Raw genomic sequence first — 21,630 nt, forward strand, 5'->3', positions numbered from 1 at the left:
AAAACACCCTTTTCTTACACCAGTATATTCTTACTCCATCTGCATTATGCCACACTCGCTCTAGCACTCAGTGTTGCCTCAGGGGCCGGTTATACTAAAGAGATCTGCTGTGAGAGGAGCTTTACTGCTCTTCAAAGACTTTCCATGACTCAGAAGTGACAATAATATAGCATTTGCCATACTCGTGACAATATTGTGCCAGCAATTTATTCCTGTGAATGATTGCTGCAGGAATGGCTTTAGATCTTTTAATTGCATACAAGGGATGCAATGTCAGTAACTTTATGCATGCCCCAGCTACAGAAACTGTCATGTTTGACATTGTTACAACCATTTTATTTATTTATTTATTTATTTTTTATTGGCCTTGCGCATAGCACCAGTGCTATTTGTAGTCACAAGAACACTGCAGCATTCACCAAGTTGCTTAGAAAGCTGGTATGCTTCCTTTGAAAAACTAGTGCTTTTTACATGTCCATTTATTTTCTGTCTGTGTTTAAAAAAAAAAAAAAAAAAAGTGCTTTCTTTTTCTGATACTCTTCATGCAGCTTTGGGTGAAAATGAAATCATTGTTCTGATGTTTGAGTTTAAGGGCAGCATGGAGGAGTCTTGCATGTTCAGCTAGCATTCACTGTAGAATTGTGCTTTTTAGCATCGCTTTTTGTAATACATATAACCAAACTGTTAATTAAATAAAAATGCGTATTGCCCCATTTATGGCAATTACAATTTGCAGTAAGTGACTATTGGAAAAAGCCAGTGCATTTACCTGACAAGCAGTATTGCAGAATGTCGGTAATATTAAATATTCAGTTAGTCATAATTTTGACTCTTCCACTATTAGGAACAGTACTAGCCAATTTATATAATAATGTATAGAACTGGATTTAAAAAAAACAAACATTACGTGAACACCTTTTTGCAGAATCTTGATTCTTTTGTAGTTGCTTGACTGGCTTGAGCTCAGAAAGGAGATTTATAAAAATGACACATGGCAAAGGGTAGCCTATTTTCAGGTAAACCTAGCTTCAAAGCTGTGTTATAGCACAATATTTTAGTTTAATGCAGAAGCTGCATTTCAGGACTAAAATCTTTAGGGGCAATTCACCACTTTCACAAACCTACAAAACCCATCACCAGCCAACAGTGTCCATTGAAATCAGAGTAATGTTGCTGAAAGGTGAGTAAAAAGCACAGGATCATGTTTTTACTCTGTACCTGTGGGTCATTCAGAAAAGCTGCGCTCCATACAGTGTAGTTTTTCATGCCCCACATGTCAGCCGGTTCCTATCCAGTTTTAAATAACTTCTGTGTAACAAAGGCAGAAGTGTTAACACTAGAAGCCCCACACTGGTCATTTTTGTGGTTTTTGTTTTTTTTAAATGTAATTTTCTCCAGTCGTGTAGCACATATGGGGCTGTGCGTTCATGTACCTTTCTGTCCGTATGTATTAAATATTCTCAGCATGAAACGTGGGAGTGCAGAAATAAAGGAAATATATTACATTATACCTAAAAGCCCCGGGAGCAGTCACATTGATGGCCACACAAAAAAAAAATATTATTGTCATTATACAGAATGGTATTCTTTATTATTATTATTTACCAGTCCTCAATATGTTTAGCTGTAATGAGTTTAGTCTCTACTCTGCCTGAGTGAATGACTGAGTATTGTTTTCAATCAGCCTTTTGCAGGCTGGCGCCTGCTTGCCAGCTGTGCTGCTTTGGTCAGTCAGTTAGCATCGGGACTAGTGAAAATAAATACCAGATAGTGGACTTTTACTAAGCAACAAAATATGGCGTTGATTTTTTGGATTATTCAGTGAAAGCTGGCTCTCGACGGTGGTCTGTTCAGGTGTTTTACAATGTATTGGACCAAGAGCCATCAACTCCTGGGTACTTTACAAAGAATGCATAGACAAGAATTTACCAAGGAGAGCATTTGTTTTACGTTAGCACAGGAACTTTGCAAGAAGTGTTAGGAACAGAGGGAGACTGTCAACCATGTACCCACAGTTGAAGCTGGCAACCCCATTGAGAGACGCCAATGCCAGGTTGGCAAGTGCAACAAAAATAAAACTTCGGACAGCTGTGCCCTGTGCAGAAAGGTGGCTTGGAGAAGTGCAGTATCTGTGTTGATTATGAACAGCCATAGACTCAAGGTAAAGGAATGCCCTTTTGTCTCAAGACTTTAAAAAAAAAAAAAAAAACCTGTGCTGTGTGCATCTGCAATGTTTATCTACGTTATTCAGTTGCTTTTGCTCATCCTGATAAACAGATTGCAGTTGAAAAGTAAAAATGTATTGCTACAGTTTCAACTTTATAAAGTAAACCGATGTCTGCTCAGATATTTGTTTACATTTTCTTGTTTTGATTTGTAAAATAAAATTTTCATAATATGCATACATGCTTTGGTTGTTTTAGATGTTGCTGGTGTACTCAATAAAAAAAAAAACAATTGCATCAGACGGTTTCTCCTTTTGTTATATTGTTTAGTACTTTCAATACAGCCGTCAAAGACTGCTTGCGGGCTTCTAGGTATGACTATATCTCCAGCCTTCTAGTGTTAAAGGAATTAGAAGCTCTTTAAAAAAACAAATCCCCTGGCCTGGATGAGATCCTCCCAATAGTACTCAAAGAAATGAAAAAAGTTATTTACAAACCGCTAACCAAGATCATGCAACAGTCTGTTGACACAGGGGTTGTACCAACAGACTGGAGAATTGCAAATGTAATACCGATCCACAAAAGGGAGACAAAACTGAACCAGGTAACAACAGACCAATAAGCCAGAATTCTAGTATATGTAAACTTTTAAGGAAACTATAAAATCCCAAATGGAAAATTACCTATATGGTAACAGTATCCTGGGAGACAGGCAGCATGGTTTTGGGAAAGGGAGATTGTGTCTAACTAACCTGCTTGAATTTTTTTGAGGATGCACCATTGACAATAGATAATTGTGAAGCAGAAGACATGGTTTATTTAGATTGCCAGAAAGCTTTTGACAAAGTCCAGCATGAAAGATGAATTCTCAAGCAGAATGTAGTAGGTATTCAAAGAAATACATGCACATGGATCAGGGAGTAGTTGACATGTAGAAAACAGAGTATTGATTAGAGAAGAAATCTCAAAATGGAGCGAGGTAACCAGTGGAGTACCACAGGGATCGGTATTAGGTCCTCTGCTGGTCCTAGTCTACATTAACCCTTTGCAGTCCTGTCGGACCAGGTCTGACATTACAATTTTCCCTTTCCAATCTGATGTCATCAAAAAGACATCAAAGTCTCTAGTTGTTTTTTCTCCAGAAAAAGCAGAGAAAACCTTTCAATGGCCGAATGATAGATATAAGCCAAAAGAAAAAAGAGGGTGTATCTGAGGAATACACATAGCTCCTGAACCACAGAGAAAACACGGACAGAAACAAAGTTTGGAGGAGTTTGGCGATAAAAGAGATGATCAGGAGAGGATTTATTAGTATGCATGTCTATGAAGAGGTATGTGAAAAATACAATGAACAAGGGGTGGGGCTTGGCTGGAGATGCAATACTAGTGTCCTTTTAAACCTATTATACTCTGGAAAAAAATATCTTCAACTGCATGTGTGATAATAAATTGGACCTGACGTGCCTGACACGTACTGAATAAATGGACCTCAAAGGGTTAATGGCTCTGCATTTGTGAAAAGTTAGCCACAAAACGATGGTACCATCCTGCCATTCCAAGAAACCATTGAACCTCTTTGATCGTGGACAGCTTCAGTTTTCTCAGGATCAGCATTTATACCTTCTTTGGTGACCACATGCCCCAGTAACCGAATCTCTTGTTGACAGAACTGACATTTCTTAAGATTTAAAGGTCAACCCTGCTTCCAATAGACAATCAAAGACTTCCTGAATGTCTTGAAGATGTTGCTTAATATTTGATGAATAAATGATAATGTCATCCAGATATACAAGGCAACTCTTTCCTAGTAACTTAGCCAGGACCAAGTCCATTAGTTGCTGGAAAGTGACAGGTGCATTTTAAGACTAAATGGCATCACTAAATTCAAACAGTCCAAAAGGCGAAACAAAACCTGTCTTGGCTTTGCTTTTAGGATACATTTCCACCTGCCAATAACCACTTTTAAGGTCCAGTGTGGTGAAAACACAAGCTCCTGAAAGGGATTCCAATATCACTCCAATCACTGGCAAGGGAATGCATCATCCTCACCATGAGCATTCAACTGTCTGTAATCTACATAGAACCGCTGCGTTCCATCTTTCTTTGGAACAAAATCAAGAGGCGAAGCCCAAGGAGAATGGGAAGGTTCAATTATGCCTTTGCTGACCATGTCTTCAATTTGGTCTTTTACCAGCAGTTGTTTCTGAATGGGCAACTGACAAGGTCATTGCTTAACTGTGATGTTACTGGTTGTAAAAAATCTGGTGGTTTATCAGAGATCTACATCCAAGCAAAGTGGTACAAACAGCAGGGTTTGTCTCCAGCAATTGTAATAAGAATCCAGCCTTGAGATCCAACAAAACACTTATTTGTACAGTGGACTGGACTAAAACTGATGTCCCTTTGTGATAAAGAGAGAAAGGATCAATGTTGTAAATCTCCCTCCTGCCCAGAAAGGGCACTGTGTAAGGATGGTGGTATGCTGCCTCTTAGATGGGCTGCCTTGACGGTAGGTGGAAACCAGAAGGTGACCATATTAGGGGGAGCTCATAGTTGCCTGTACCAAGAAAGAATCCATTGCAATCAGCTGCGGGATGGCCCTCTATTGGATAAACTATGGCGATGGGTAGATTACAGGGAGGAGTTTGTGGGTACAAAGGGGAAGCAGCTACATCAGTACGCCGCCTTGCGCTGAGAATGCAACCGATGGCTGGACTGTTTTGTTATGTGCTGTTTTGTTTTGTGTTTTGTAGAGGAGTAAGGAGCTAGCAGCTGCAGCCACGGAGCTAGCCCAAGTAACGGAGCACTACCCTCACCTCACGACGATGCACAAGTGGAAAGATCACTGTCGGTCCCTCCATTTGTCCAAATTTCCCCGACCCAGGGCAGGTTGAAAAGGATATTTTCAGGGCCCCTGGTTCCCCAATAGCTCATATCGTTCATTCTTCACATTAATTTGTGATCCGCTTATACAGAGAAAGTCAAGTCCTAGAATCAAAGGATAGACTAATTTGTCAGTACCAAGGCACAGTCCAGAAAGATCCATGCATACGGTAATCTAGTACTTTGTAACCCAACAGGTGGGCATCTTCTCCATTTGCGAAATACAGAGGCTCACTGTGCCATAGGTTTAACACTTCATGGGGATCCTCAATCTTCTCCCAAAGATGTACATGCAGCAAGGTATATGTTGCTCCAGTAGTCACAACAGCTTTTCTAGCCCAGTTTCGCACAGAGGAACCACCAGCTGGCAAAGAATAACCACTGGAATAGTTCCTGTTGCCTGTGCATGTATATTGTGACTTTGGGGTGGCTTTTGTAGTGCAACAGAGAGCTCTTTCCGATTACCAACTACTGCAGAAACTGTGTGGTTCCTATTTAGCTGTGCAACTCCTTACTTCCAGTTTGAGCCTGTGACATCTCCAACACAAGGGAGGAGCTGGGTTCCGACTGTAATCCACATTTTTTGCAGAATTACTTCTCTGGTATTTGTGCTTCTACACTGCTATTGCCTTTCTTTAACAATTTATGCTCATAAGCCTGTTGATGTTCAGTCTTTCTCAAGCTGGTGCCCTACACAAACTCCCTTTTGTACAGTACTCACACAACCACGCAACTGACTAGTGAGATAGGGATTCATGCTTTTAAACAGCATTTTAACTACTTCAGAAACACTGGCTTTCCATCTCTTATATAGAGTTTGGTAAGTGAATGGAAAGTCTCGAATATTCTCATTTTCCTTTTGTCTCAGAGTTTTAATTATCTCTTCCAATTCGTCTGCATTGTCTTCTGCCAGGAAAGCAACCATAAAACGCGTCTCAAACTCTTCCCAACTACCCACTTCAGTTCTCGCTGTCTCCCACCAGTCACCAGCAGTGCCATATAAAACACTTTGCATGGTAGCCACAATTTCGTCATTGGATGCAACTCAAGGAAGTCCTTACATTTAGATATACAAAGGGTCAGTGTCATCTCGAGGTCCCCCAAAAGAAGGAGATACTAATTTGATGGGTAACCTCCCTTCAATTGGTGCAAATATTCTTCTATGGGGCAATTTCACATCTTGACATTGGAGTAACACTGGATTTTAACAGGTTTTGCTACTTAACTCCGCTTCAACCTTCACCTTTAACCGAGTTTGGTGAAGATGTAGTACTTCAAAGACATTGTGCATTTGTTGCTTCAAAATACTTGTGTCATCACGCAACTGACTGATTTTTAGTACAATTTATTGTTGCATCTTTCACTTGCTGTATATTCCACTGTACTGCCTCTGTACATTTTACAGTTCCTTCGTCTATCTGGTTCTTTATTGCTTTTCTCTACCAGAGACCAGGTTTCTTTGTCAACTGCTGTACCACACTTTCCACATACTGTATCTGTAGATTCATTAAACATTACCTGTTGATTCTCCAACCACCCATGTTGCATTTTCTGGGTCTCTTTAAAAACTGCTTTCACAGACTCAACAGCTTGAATAAACAAAGTAATATCTGGTAAACCCAATGCCACTAGCCCAGATGGTAGTGGTAACATGGGTGAAACAATACCTGGTTCATCCAGGTCTAAATCTACTAACAAATCATTCCCCACAGTGGTCTGCACACTGGGTAAACCCTTTCCCTCTTCATGCAACAAACTAATTCCCTCCAAGTTCAACTATACAAAATATGCCGCATCCATTTTGTTCAAGAGTCAAAAATCAATTCAAAACAACATCCACAAACAAGCGTTCAGTCCCTGTTTGGGTGCCAGTTCAGGTGCCAAGTAGGTATGTTAAAGCCTACCAATTTATTAACAGTGTTATTTTCACCATCACCAGGACCCAATTATCTCCAGAATATCCCTTTCTAGCAAATGATGCCCTGTCCAGGATAGCTTTAGCATCAATCTCTCTCAAAAGAGAGCAAATAGAGAAAAAAATATATATAACATGAACAAAACAACACAGAGCAGCACCAGTTACCAGAGGAATAATGGTGGACAAAGTCAGAAAGCAGGGTTACAACTGGTATACAGCACCCCAGAAAAGAACAAAAACAATCAGTTAGAGAAGCTGATAGACAAAAATACTCTCCTCCAAAAAGTATGAGCACCAATAACCACTGCCCTAAAAAGTAAAGTTTGAATTCACCTCTATTTCAGTGTTAACCTGAAATGACTGATTTTCTCAACAGAATGAGAAAGAACAAAAAAAAAGTTTCTCTGCTGTCTGTCCCTTTTCAGTTGAGAAACTGCACTGCAACTCCCTCTACTGTCCTCCAACAAGCTCTCTATCTCTCCTCCTTACTCAAACCTAGCTATATACTTTTATTTATTTATTTTCCTGGTCCAATGCAATGTTTTGACAGTGTTGACCCAGGAGACTTTTTTGACCTGAATAAAGAAACAAGGACCAGGGGTCACATTTGCAAATTAGATAAAGGGGCACTCAGAACAGAAAATAGGAGTCGCTTTTATACACAGAGAATTGTGGGAGCCTGGAACCAACTCCCCAGTAATGTTGTTGAAGCTGACACCCTGAGATCCTTGAAGAAGCTGCTTGATGAGATTCTGGGATCAATAAGCTACTAACAACCGAACAAGCAAGACGGGCCGAATAATCTCCTCTCGTTTGTAAACGTTCTTATTTGCAGTGGTTGATTCCATCACACAATCTCAGCTGCCAAAAGTTCAGTGGAGTGAGCAGGTTTGTGTTTTTTTTCACATTTTTTTCAGTACTACAGGTTTACCCAAAACTGTGTATTACCCTCATTCAGTTTATAGAATGTACATTTGTAATTTCATTAAAGTTTGCATTGAATAACTGATATTCAAAACATGTGTTTTTAATATATAACTACTGATATATAGCCAACACCGTCTTTTTCTTGATTCATTCTTAAGGAAATGGAAAAGATTAATTAATTATTTTAATAAAAATATTCTCACAGATTACATGAAAATGTGTACATATATACATAGAACACAATGATAACCTCTGCATGGGCACAGACACTTCCATCTGAAGATACATGTTCTTGTAAAAAAAACAATGCTTAAGTCACAAGAATATATTACACACATTACATCATGTTTAGAAGTTAATTCTCACCAGTAATCTGTAAGTGTAATGAAAGGAAAATAATGCAACACATTTACCAGCATGCTTAACGCAGAAGTATTGCAGTAACTCTTCAATGAGATTCCACTCAAAGGACACCGTCAGACTGGGATGGGGGTACAGTATGCCTGGGGAGGCACAGTATATTTTGCGGGACCTTTAGGGCACTCTTGTGCAAAAGTGGCCCAGTTTACGGAAATATATCATGGTCTTTTCCTGCAGCAAGTAGTGACACAGCGGCATGAAGGTTTCAAAGGGGAAGAAATGTGTGTCTATGGTTTTACATCAGACTACAGTTTAGTTTGTTGAAAGAGCAGACATTGACACACTTATATTTTTATATAAAAGTGAACGTGACTGGGGCTCTGCAGCTTCAGGTTTCAGAACACTGCAAGGACTGGTGGAATCACAGTCAGCCCAGTCTATTGGTTTCAATTAAACCCTCCTTGAATGGTTCAAACTACAAAGCGCTGTGTAATTCAACATGTTAACATAACATTATTCAGCAGGGTTCATTCCACTTTAAGAACCAAAAGTGTTAATTCTATACGGTGATGCAAAACTTTTGACCATGGCTGTATGAACATCAAATGGACTGCTAAATACTGTAGATAAGCTCTAATGTGTTTACAGTGATGCTGTGGAGACAAAGACTATCTGAGAGCTGAGAAAAGATGACAGGGACCAAATCCAAACTCCTAGTCAATCAGGTGGAACGCTAGTCCTGGTCTACTGCTCCGGACATGAAGAATACTGTTCCAACAGCATCACACTGGCATGCACGAGCATCCAACTGTCATTTGCTTGTTCGTTTATTTCATTTATTAAAACCAATATTTTGTTCAGTCTTAATAAAAAAATTAATAAAAAAAACACAATACTCCAAAACCATGCTTTATAATGTTAAAATGTGATTGTGTGTACTTTATCAATAAAATCTGTTATTTAATCTTAGTTTTTGAAACGAAGGTACAGGTTAAACCTGGAAACGGCTACATTCATCCACTGATTCTGCGCTGAAGCTGCAGTATGTTTTGGACACTGGTTTAAAATTGCTTCATTAAATTTAGCCCATAAAACTGTCTTTCTTGTGACTTGCTTTCAGGTTCAAACCTCAGTTAAAGCAGTTTAACAGCAACACTGATATTGAATGCAAGTTCAAGAGGCACCTTCAATACACCACTGTGACTGCCAAGTGCAATTTCAGGGGAGATCCCTGGACTCGCATGTCTCCAGTGTTTCCCACAGAAACCTGCCTCCCTAAGTAAAAAAAAAATGGAATTGTTCAACACAATGTCACCTTAAGAGGAGTGACTTTAGCCATAATCTACATAGTACTTATTTGGGGGAAATAGTCTAGGAGAAAGTTTTGTTGAGTGTGCATACTTAGTGTTATATTGTTGCTAGAGAGTACTGTCTTCAACTGATTAACATTTAAAAATTACTGCAGATAAAAGTAAATCCAGAAATATTATGCTCAATAATTAAAGGTCAAACATTACAACCAGATGTTGTTTCTCCACTAGGTGGCCCTAAAATCCACATGACACTTGCCTATTGAAGTTATAAAACCAGAATCATTTTTTTGTGAACATTTATATTTGTTGCAAAACACATTTGATTAATATCCAGCTGTTACTGCAGCTCTCTGTACAGTACAAAACAAGTCCAGTGAAAATAAACTGCAGCACCATGCACCCTTGCATGAGATGGAAACCTCCAGCCTCCAGCCCCCTGCTCATCTGAACTGGGGGGCGCTGCGGTCCCGGATCTCAGTCTTCTTCAAGCTGCACTTGGTGAAGTTCTGAATGGAGCTGAGGAGGGCACCTCGACTGACTACATCCCCAGCAGGGGCGCTGCTGAGGGAGGGGGTGGGGGTAGCAGTAGGAGGAGGAGGAGGAGGAGGAGGGGGGGGGGGGCACTCCTGGGTGAATCAGAGAAGAAGCAGTTAGTTCTGACCCCAATGCCAATCCCATACATCACTATAAAACACAATAAACACAAACAATAGTTTCAGGATCAGCTTCCACAATAATCCCACATCACTTTGTTACTGTTATTTAATATATTTCTAATAAAAGTTATTAAATGTGTAATAAATAACACGCTTTAATAACAGTATTTACAATAGCATATTTGTTTAAACTACAGCATAGAAAAACTATTAAATATAGCAAAATGCTTTAATTACATGTTTTGTGTATTTTGACAGTACAACACATTTTCTCCTAGTGATCGTAACCATTTCCTGCCTACAGCTGATACTAATCTGAGAACATAGATAACGGAGACAAAGTTTCTGTTTCAACTAAACAAATAAATGCAAAGTAAATGGAGTCCCCTGTGCTAAGCTTTAAAAAAAACACAAGGAAAACCAAATGTCTGACATTTAAAGTGTAAACTGTTTCATGAAAAGGCAATGGTGTCAAAAAAGAGTGCTTCCACATACACCCCTATCACTCAAAATGTAGTGCTGGAAGTCAGCCAGCATTTCTAATTCAATTGTGGTAAAAAGGCAAGCAAATAGACTCCCAGCAGCAGCTTTCCACAGAAAACACTGGGACAGGAGCAACATCCATAGAAAACACTGGGATAGGAGCAGCTTCCACAAAAAACACTGGGACAAGAGCACCATCCACAGAAAACAATGGGACAGGAGCAACATCTACAGAAAACACTAGGACACAAGCAGCATCCACAGAAAACATTGGGACACGAGCAGCATCCACAGCAACAAAGAAACCAATACAGAGGGGTGTGCAGGAATTTTCATCTCAAGCCATCTATCATGTTCTCTTTATCCTTGGATTAAGACTTTTCCAGCCTGGATATTCACTTTTACTGGGATACTGGGTTGAAAGTAAATACATTTTTATGTACTGCTAAACCAATTCTAGAAGTGGTTCAATGCAAATTGTTCCAGTTACAAAACGACCAAGAAAGCCGCTTGGGCACACATTGTAGCACTTTGAACATGTTTCAATAGAATAACAAATTAGCCATAATATGGATCCCCAGTTTCTTCACAGTATGCATTATCTGTTATTGGCATGTCACTCTGAACAAGTGACACATCTGTGTGCGTTTGTCTAAAATGAGCCTCTTTCAGTCATTTGGATATCCAGGCAGGGAGAAATAATCAGCAAGCCTGGAGAACTAGGAATCGGTTCCTGGGAAAGTATGACGGGGTAGTGCAGGGATATTCTTTCCCACTTGGGATAACTGGCATTTCCTGGCTTGGATACAATTTTACCAAACAGAAACTGTCCTGGGAATCACAGAGACAGAAGAATTTAGTGCAACATGTTTGTGGTGACCTCAAATTTAAAGTGATTCAAGCAGATGAACACTACAAGAAGTGAACACTGAAGCAACTGGTGTGACCCTGAGCCTCACCTGTGGGATCTGGACTGGGACAGAAGTCTTTGTCTCATTTTAGTGTAAAGAGCTGTGCTTGACTGAATGTAGAACTAACATCCTCATCACAGGACAGTCCCACAGGTTCAATTCCATGAGAATTCAAGGTACACCAGCGATAGCTGTGTAGCCCCATAAAGGCAGGTTTCATGCATACCCCCCGCAAGAAAACCACTCTGCCAGCACAGTTCACACTAGGGGGCACTCAAGGGCATCACATGGTCAGAAACAACACACTGGGGCTGCATTCATTTTAATACTATAATTTACAGAAATAACTACAGCAATCATGTGATTTATGTTTTCCAAGATTTGTGTAATTTATCTCTTTATTATCCTAAGAAGTTCCTAGTGATGCAGGTTTAAGTTGCTCACCCAGCTGACTGTGGCATGATTGAAAGGTGCAGCACCCCTCTGCAACACATACAGAAAACTGCTCTTGAAATGGCATGTCGTTTAGAGAGGAGCAAAGGGTGCTGCAGCTTTAAATGGAAAGGAATCAGCATGAAGTTACTTTACCGAGACTGTTCAAAATGGGGCATAATCTACATTGGACAGCAGAGGAGGGAAAAAGAGGCAACAGTCAATATTATTGATTAGTATCACACACTTAATCATTTAGATTACATTAATATCATTACAGTCCAAGTAAACCTTGAAAGGAATATTCAACTGCACTGTTACTAATGAGGGAGCCCAATTGCACAGTTAAATAATAATTTGTTTATATTTCTTTTTAAGTCATTCTTCATCCTATCAAAGTTTGACTAAACAAACATTTCATTGTTAAAAAGAAACAGGAGCTCTAAACAACGTTTGAAATGAGAGTATTGTACTGCACACGCTAAGACTGCATTCATTCTGTGTAGTATTTGTAGAAAATCCAGCTACTTACAGTATGATACAATCTGAATTAAATGAAAATACTATTATACTAAATACTATTTTTTAGTAATTTCTGATTTTCTCCCAATTTTGGAATTTCCAATTATTATTCAACCTGGCTCACCACTGCGACCCATGAACTAGCTCGGGAGAGACAAGGACGAGCACTCGCGTCCTCCGAAATGAGTACCGTCAGCCGTCTGCTTTTTTCACTCCGCAAGCCCGCCGTCCAGCCATCTCAGAACTTACATGGTCGGAGGACCATGCAAGTTCTGCATTGCGTACAGGCATGCCTGCAGGCACCAGGCCAGCCACAGGAGTCGCTGGTGTGCGGTGAGCCATGGACTCCCCAGCCGACCTAACCACTCCCTGCCCGGGCAGCGCTTGGCCAGTTGTGCGCTGCCTCCTAGGAACTCCCGTCCACAGTCAGCGGTGGCATAGCTTGGATTCGAACCGGCGATCTCCAAGCTGTAGGGTGCATCCTGCACGCTGGGCAGAATTACCGGATGCGCCACTCGGGAGCATGAAGTTATATTAATTATATAAGGCCTGAATTATACACGTCAAATATATGGACTTCTCAGGGAAAAATACAGAGAGCTTTATGACGAAGGGCATCATGATTATAAAGATAGAGGATTTGAAAGACAACACATGGGAGTCAATTTCGAAGGAACTGGATAAGCTTGGTGTGTATGATTTATTGCCATATGTGTTGAAATACAGTCAGAGAAGACAATCATAATTTCCACATCACATTGACGAATATGTACCAGTCTTGATCATAGTTTTGTCAAAAGCAATTTTGAACAGGTGTATAGATCTGGCAGTTTTCAAACCTGTTGCATCGCCTCTGTGTCGCTTCTGTTGTGTGTGGTCATGACTCCATGAAAGTATCTGTGTAGCAGCCTTAAATCGATTACAGCGTTTATCGTTCTTATAGGGCCCTTAATTTTAAGATACCAGTAAACTTTTCCGATAAGCATTTGCTATCTCTCAGTTCTAAAACTTAGTTATGGTCCACAACGTAACACAGCGTAGTGATCACAGTATCATGTGATTGTAGGACAGTACTGCCAATAGAAAGATGAAATGAAAATGCTTCAATTCGCTTGGAAAATGAGCTCAGTTTTATATGGTGCAGAATTAATTTAATTTGAGCTTTTGTTTTGTTTCTGGGCTTTGTGATACCTGCACAATGGCTATCTTTACTAATAGTTGTGTCTACAACGTATCGACAATATCAACCAACCACTGTGTTACAGACTTTCTAACAAGTATGACAAACACATTTTGGCTGTTACTTAACCCTAAATATAAAAAAGAACAGTAAAGCAGCAGGTGTGGTTTCCAGTTCCTCTGGGTTTCTGATCAATTCCACATTTTTTAAATCCTTTAAAACATTAAAATTAGTCCAGACTACTTTTAATGTTTTCAAGCAAATTGGTTTCATCACTGCCATTCTCATACCCACTTTGATACCTGACACTTTCTTTCTTTGTCCGGTGCTTTTTTATCCTGTTCTGCATACCAGTCTACCAGAGGGCAGGATCACTACGAGCATTGTATGCAACCATCTGATTGGTCGAAGTATTACTGGCGATTCAATCAAAATAGCCAATAAAGCCTAAATAAATTCTCCACTAAAATTTCCTGTTATACGGTAGTTATACACCCGGTTCGAGAACGACAAAAACAAGTAAGTGAGAGAGACATTTTTCTGAATAAAAAGATTTGAAAAAACACAGATAGGAGTAGACCCGCACTGCAGACTGGGAATGACTTGAGCCCGAATTAATGAAAAACGCAGATTAGCTGAAATTGAGTTTACTGTTTGGGAATCCCAGCGCTATTAATTGAAAACTAGTCTTTAACTTGAGTCTTTAATTGTCGTAACTGCTTCTCACGCTCAGACAGCCAGGTTGAAAAAGGCTTAAGTGCTTTCTGCTTGCTTGTCACTGGTTTCCAAGGCAGGGGCAGCCCATGCAAATGTTAATTTGGGTTTCAGGTGCAAAAGCAAAGTGGAAGAAGAATAAAACTATCAAAAAACAAAGCTGTGACAGGAAGGAGCGGGTACTAGGGTTACTGTTAAAACGATAAATCTTCCTGAAATTGTGTTTTTGCCTTTGCACTTGTTTCAGACAGGTGCTTCAGTTATAAAAAGGAATTTATCAACATCAGTGTGGATCAGTAATCTCGACACTACAGCATTAGTGTGGATCAGTAATCTCTACTGTTCTATTCAGTGTGGATCAGTAATCTCTACTGTTCTATTCAGTGTGGATCAGTAATCTCTACTGTTCTATTCAGTGTGGATCAGTAATCTCTGCTGTTCTATTCAGTGTGGATCAGTAATCTCTACTGTTCTATTCAGTGTGGATCAGTAATCTCTACTGTTCTATTCAGTGTGGATCAGTAATCTCTACTGTTCTATTCAGTGTGGATCAGTATTCTCTACTGTTCTATTCAGTGTGGATCAGTAATCTCTACTGTTCTATTCAGTGTGGATCAGTAATCTCTGCTGTTCTATTCAGTGTGGATCAGTAATCTCTACTGTTCTATTCAGTGTGGATCAGTAATCTCAACACTACAGCATCAATGTGGATCAGTAATCTCTGCTGTTCTATTCAGTGTGGATCAGTAATCTCTGCTGTTCTATTCAGTGTGGATCAGTAATCTCTGCTGTTCTATTCAGTGTGGATCAGTAATCTCTGCTGTTCTATTCAGTGTGGATCAGTAATCTCTACTGTTCTATTCAGTGTGGATCAGTAATCTCTACTGTTCTATTCAGTGTGGATCAGTAATCTCTACTGTTCTATTCAGTGTGGATCAGTAATCTCTGCTGTTCTATTCAGTGTGGATCAGTAATCTCAACACTACAGCATTAGTGTGGATCAATAAGATCAATACTACAGCATCAGTGTGGATCAACAGCTTTCTATTCAGTGTGGATCAGTCCTGAATTTAAACATTGTGAGATCCACCATCTCAGCATCAAACTTTACTGTATTATTACCAGTAACTCAAACAGAGCCCAGACACAGTTTCCTCCCCTTAAGCAACTGCCTGTCCCTTTGGCAAGCTTGTCAACTCCTACCAACACTGACTGTGGTGGGAGGTTTTGTTCCGCTTGCTTGGTAAACCCTCTACAGTATGGACGATACTCTATATTGACACTGATCTCCACACTAACGGCTGCCAGACTGAAGAGGTGCAATCACGCCGATGCCTTCCTTAAATCACAGGGTTACATTATGGTACAAAACACCCCTGTCTATTTTTAGCATTCAAGTCGATTCATATTACAGTAAGTTTATAGACCTAAAGAAACAGCGTAAAAGCTTTAATCACAACGCAATGCACATTGGACACACATGACAAACCTGTCAGTCTCTGAATATGTAAATTTAATACAGATTTATTTATCAGACATAGTGGTACAAGAACGCATTATAAATTAGGATACTCTTCAAAATACAGGTACACCAAGTGCATGTTGTTACTGCTTTTCAGCATTTTAGTACATGCACTTAGCACACAATTCTGCGATTGTGAGGCTGAACTTCCAGACATTATCAGCACGTATTTCTTAACCATATCTTTTAGCTGTATTAAACAATGCAACACAAGTATAGTGTAGCTGCAGTGTACTAAATGTACCTGGATTTTGATTGTACCCATTAGTTCAATGTGCAGTACACTCCCTTCTCTCCCCTGAGTTCAATAGGATGAAGCGTAGCTTACCTGCAGTGGGGGAGGATGGAGATGTGAGAGGGGAGCTCGCCCCTGAACCTGTAGATAGAGTGCTTGTTGATCAATGCATTTTATTCCCAGTTCTGACACTATGTTACATCACATGAAGTAGTAAGGAGTTTAAAAATAGTTTATATATTTCAGAAGGTAGTTTCCTTCCATGTCCATGTTGAAATCATCAGTAAAAAGTGCTCAGGGCAACAAATGCACCGTGTGGAAAACACATCACTTCAGCTCCTGCTACTCCTTATAGGTTTCAAAATCAGAGGAAACAGCTAACAAACTGAAACGTCAAAACGGCTACTTTTAGTGGCCAGAAGGGTAAACTAGCCGACATTCAGCAGAAGGGTAAACTACCCGACATTCAGCAGAAGTTCTATTTGGAACATGACTGTATGTCAGTTAGGCTTGTAGAGGAAGCACATTTGTGGAAAACGATTTCCTAGTTCTCTTTGGTACACACAAGTGGTCATTTGTCAGTCATAGCCTAGAACAGCAGCCATTCTTTAACCCTTACAATACTGTTTCTCCAGGGGGCACAATGTACAGCAGATTACTCACCAGAATTATTGGAGTTGTTATATTTCGCCGACAGATCTTCATCATTCTCATAAGCTGACTGCCTGGATTTCTGTTAAACACAAAAGAAACCATCTCAATGAACTGTGGCACTGTTTTAATTTCCTAGTTTATTTATTAATTTGTTGAAAGCTCTATTTAAAAAAGCAACAAGCAATTAATTGCTGAAAAACAGGACCAAACTAGAAGCCAGCATCCCCCGGAGCAGAGCATCTCTTATTAAAATATACAATCAAACCCATTCTACAGAAATCAGACACAGCATACTCACCTCTCCACCTCTCCTGCAGACTGGCTGAAGCTAGATTAGAGTGATTATACAGCTGGTGGATAAAACAAGGCCATTTACCTTTCTTGCCAAAATCTTTCTTTTCTTTTTTTCTTCCTCTGATCCATGGTGAGACTGTGCCCTGGTTAGTCGCTTATGTTGGTGAATCTATAAAAAATAAAACATTACTCAGCTTGTATGCAAATCTATTTTATAAAAGAAAACTGATAATCTATTAAATATATTAGCCACAAGTTTTGCTGCTCAGCTGCAAGGGACAGGCACACAGGCTTGTATGCAAGTGGGATTGTTTTACGCAAGTAGGATCGCTTTACACAAATAGGATAGTGTTACACAAAGCTGCACGAATACGAGAGCCCTGCGTTTTTCATGGCTTGTTTTTTTAACCTGCAGTTCAGTCCTAAACCTCAAGATGTCCATGTGGCCACACCAGCTAAACTGATGAAAATAATAATAAATAATTAACCTATAAAATTCTGACTAATTAGAAAACACCCCCTAATTACGGGGGACAATTATTGCCATTCTAGAAATTGATGTGTTTAAAGAAAAAGTTTGAATGTTGAATTCATTCAAAACAGAGGTTACGTTTTTCGGCAGTCAGAACCAAATAAAAAGCACTGACTTACAGGAGTTTGGGTTGAGCAGTTTGTCATCAAATCTAAAACTGGAAATGAGGAATGTGGGATCACTTTTGATCCAAACTTATCAATCAAGTCTCATTAAAAAAAGAAATTACTAAAGCTTATTTTTATTATTTGAGGAATACACTCAAATTTAAAGCCATTCTCTCTGTACCTGAGTCTGAAAAGCTAATGCATGCCCTTGTTTCATCCAGAATAAATTATTCTAATACTCTGTTTACTGGTATTGCTAAACGTGTGGGATCGGTGCCAGAAACAGGAAATCTGTTAAATACAAGATCTTCTCTTCTGTTGACGAAATATATATTTGTGCCTGGTGAGATCCAGATAGCGAGAACATTTTATTTTATTTATTTATTTTTTTAATTAAATGAATTGTGTAAAAGTGTACCGGTAAATTAGTTCTCTGAAATAATATTGAAAAAAAATGGAGTTCCAGCAGTCCTGCTCTGTGTGCTGATGAGAACGTGAATGGAGTGGTTTGGCCACCCCTACTTTTACTCTTTAAAAATTTTTAAAAAAAAAAGCCAGTTTTATTTTTTCCTTTGCTACTATTTGCTTTAAGAAAAAAAGAAGATGTATTAATCTTTGGTAAGCTACCATGCAAGGCAATGTAACAGTGGCAATACAATTCCTCACCATTTTCTGTTCTTCCAGTAGTCTCTTTTCCACGCAGTCGTTGGCGGTTTTCAGGGCCTCCTTTAACTTGGTTGAGATCTGCAGCAGAAACAGAAAAAACCCCAATGAAGAAGCGGGCTTTCCTTCTTCAAAAACACACAGAAGCAACACAAAAACACACAGAACCAAAACGACACAAAACCAAAACAACACAAACACACAGGAGATTATTTTCAAAGCAGATCCGCTGGAGGATCACATTATTTCAACCGGTTATTTCTGCACCCTTGTTTTTCCCACAGTCTCAGCATTTCCTAAAGCGGAGGAAAACATGACAGGACTCTCTCTGCTAGTTTGGTTCATCATTCTGTCGGTTACTTTTGGTGGAATACAAAATGATCTAAGAATCTGTGTCTATTTTCTAAAGACGAAAGTGGTGGATAATGTAAACTTCTACAGACCTGAACTGGAAAAGGTCAATTTAACAAACCATTCTAGAGGAAACTACAAGGTGCATCAATACACTAATAAACTAACATGTCATTTAGGGGTAGAGGTTGAAGTTCAATATGATAAGTGTACACTTTGCTTTGCACTTCAGATATACGTTGGGCTTACCTTTGAAAAGTAGAAACTTCAACAAGGAAAGCATGCTTTCTGAACGGTACAGAATACAGTGGTAAACTTGGACAGGTGACTTTACAACAGAATGGTTTGTTAACTTGACTTTTTCCTATTCAGGTCTGTGTGTGCTATATTAAACGGGGAAAGCACAACACTTAAAAATGGGTTATTAGACAAGATAACAAAGGAAAGCAAATTCCATGTCAGACAGGGAAGAATATATCTCAGTCACACACAGGGTTTCCACTTCTGGATACCTACTTTGAAATAAACTAAACCCGACGTCAATATTGCTATGTGTGCCATGGTTGCACTAAACCCGATGTCAATATTGCTGTGTGTGCCATGCTTGCCCGCTGTTCTGTACCAAATTCCATTTTGGGTCCAGATAAGTACTTGGATGACCTAGAGGGGTTCCCTGTGTGTTTGTATTAATTTTGAAATGGGCAGCCCAAGACGAATGATCCCCTGAAATACCCCAGGGCCAAGTTACTTATTCCATTTTAGTTACATGTGTGCATATTAGCGAATAAGAAGCTGGGATGCAAATAAGAAGTCAACTTCAGCATTGTGTGAACGTGGCAATAAATACATTGCAGACATATGCTTTTAAATAAAATGACCAATCCACCTAATATAAACATGGTATTTGAGTTCTGTTCCTTTCTTTAGTGTATATATATATCTGTAATGCATTTATGTATTTATGATTTTTTACACTTATTTCCAAAGTGTAGTGTCACAGATGGTTCTGGCACGTCCCTTTTGTGCTATAAGTCAGTCGGTTCTTTGATGGACCCAGATTCAGTTCAAATGTGTTTGCCCACTGACGAAAGGAATGAGAATGTAGAGATGGGAGCCCAGCTAACAAGATTTAAGTTTTTGCAGGTTATTGGGACATACACTGAGTATTTGTCAAAGTGCAACAAATATTGTAATGACTGTAATGTGTTTTAGAGAATTTTTTTTAGCAGATCTGCACAGGCCTGTCGTGGTGTTCGCAGAACCAGCCCGAGCTGAGCTGGCGCAGAGTTCGAATCCTGCTGGGAATGTGCCGAGTTATTACACATGAACTGGATGATGAAAACTAGCCTGTATTGATTGAAATAATACGATATATTCTGTCAATATTCACAGTAATACTATATGTACTGTGTTTCAAATAGGCCTGTACACTTGGTAGAAAATATTAAGTAGCTGTTATGTACAGTCTGTGTAAAAGCAAGAAGAGAAAGGGCGGGCTGGCCAGCTCTTGGCAAGCCGTTATGAGAAATAGGCCACTCTTTGATTTAGGTGCAAGACCTTGGTAGCTAACTTTCTGGAGAAAGCTGCCGAGCCGTGGAAAAAAGGATAAACATACTTTGAAATAAATACACGATCTGTTACTGTAGAGGTTTAAAGTAGAAACATAATAAACATTTTGTAATGGAAAAACTAAAAAGACTGAGAAGATTAGTGTTCAGGGTAACCGGAATATTTCTGGGAGCTAAAACAAATGTACAGTTTAAATGACCTGGCAGTCATGTATCTCATTTGAAAAAAGTATTAAGACTTGATCTAAAAGGAGCCCCCGAGTTAGAAGTAAATCTTTCATTTAGAGTACAATACAGCTATTAAAATGTTGTATTTAAAAGCAACAAGACAATACAATAAAAATAGTACTGACTGTAACTTTAACAGTAAACTTAGTAAAGGAATACAAACTAATGTTTTAACCTTGGTTCTCACCTGCTTGTGGTGCAGGCAGTGTTGAAAATGAGTCATTGGCTTTGGCTGATAAAGCCAGGATTTTTGATGGTCAGCGATTTAAAAGCCAAGATCCTCTCTAACGAGCGATCTCGTTAATATTAACGAACGGAAATACTTTTCGGATAACAGAAGAAAAAGTACGACAAGTTAGATATTGGTTTGAAATAATGAATATGGAAAAATGCTTAAGATAGTGTTTCATACTAATCAACCCTAAAATTGGCAAAAAGCAAAGGTTGTCTTAAAAACCTGCTTTGACTGTATTTTGTATAAACAATGAAGAAGGTCAGACTTCAGTCACTATAACACTGTACCATTGTAATATGTTAACAGTGGCCTGTATTTAGATATAAATAACTGGACCTTCCATTCAAAACTTAAAAGATTTATCAATGGAGTAAAATAATATTACAATTTCTAGGAGCAACTGTTACACTGAAGTAACTTAATTAAAATACATCTTATAATGCCATTTAAAGTTAAACTGTTGAAAGAACATAGTAAAAGTTTATTACAACAGAAGCATGGCATTGACAATATTGTAAATATATTGTTAAGACACATTTGAAATAATGTCAGTTTAATTAAATCAATTTAAAAATTGGTTCAATTTCTCCAACTAAACAAAGTGACTTTAGACATTACAATATCAATTAAACCAAAGAATATACATGTTTAGTTTATATAAAGATTTTACTGCAGTAAAAAACAGGTAATTTGCAGAAAAAGCTGTAGTTTGAATGTGAAATAAACCATTTTGGGGTCTGGTTTTTCTGTAGATGTTTGTCTCAGACACACAGTATA

At 39.0% G+C, this 21,630-nt stretch overlaps 1 protein-coding gene across 5 annotated transcripts in view; it reads right to left on the bottom strand.

Annotated features, from left to right (window-relative positions):
- pxk (PX domain containing serine/threonine kinase) overlaps nt 1-21,630 on the bottom strand; it is a 41,597-nt gene that overhangs the window by 643 nt on the left and 19,324 nt on the right. Inside the window, exons 14-19 of one of the 5 annotated variants that reach the window (XM_041225243.1) lie at nt 18,475-18,552; nt 17,252-17,338; nt 16,885-16,954; nt 16,315-16,362; nt 14,317-14,342; nt 8,063-10,192 (exon numbers count right to left, since the gene is read on the bottom strand). In XM_041225243.1, coding sequence (XP_041081177.1) covers nt 10,007-10,192; nt 14,317-14,342; nt 16,315-16,362; nt 16,885-16,954; nt 17,252-17,338; nt 18,475-18,552 — 495 coding nt within the window. In that variant the 3' untranslated portion in view covers nt 8,063-10,006. Of the gene's footprint in view, nt 1-8,062; nt 10,251-12,204; nt 12,231-14,316; nt 14,343-16,314; nt 16,363-16,884; nt 16,955-17,251; nt 17,339-18,474; nt 18,553-21,630 lie in introns of those variants that run through there. The other 4 variants (XM_041225242.1, XM_041225239.1, XM_041225240.1 and 1 more) reach the window with 4 other exon arrangements.

Source organism: Polyodon spathula, chromosome 23 (assembly GCF_017654505.1).
Source record: "Polyodon spathula isolate WHYD16114869_AA chromosome 23, ASM1765450v1, whole genome shotgun sequence".
Taxonomy (NCBI): Eukaryota; Metazoa; Chordata; class Actinopteri; order Acipenseriformes; family Polyodontidae; genus Polyodon; species Polyodon spathula.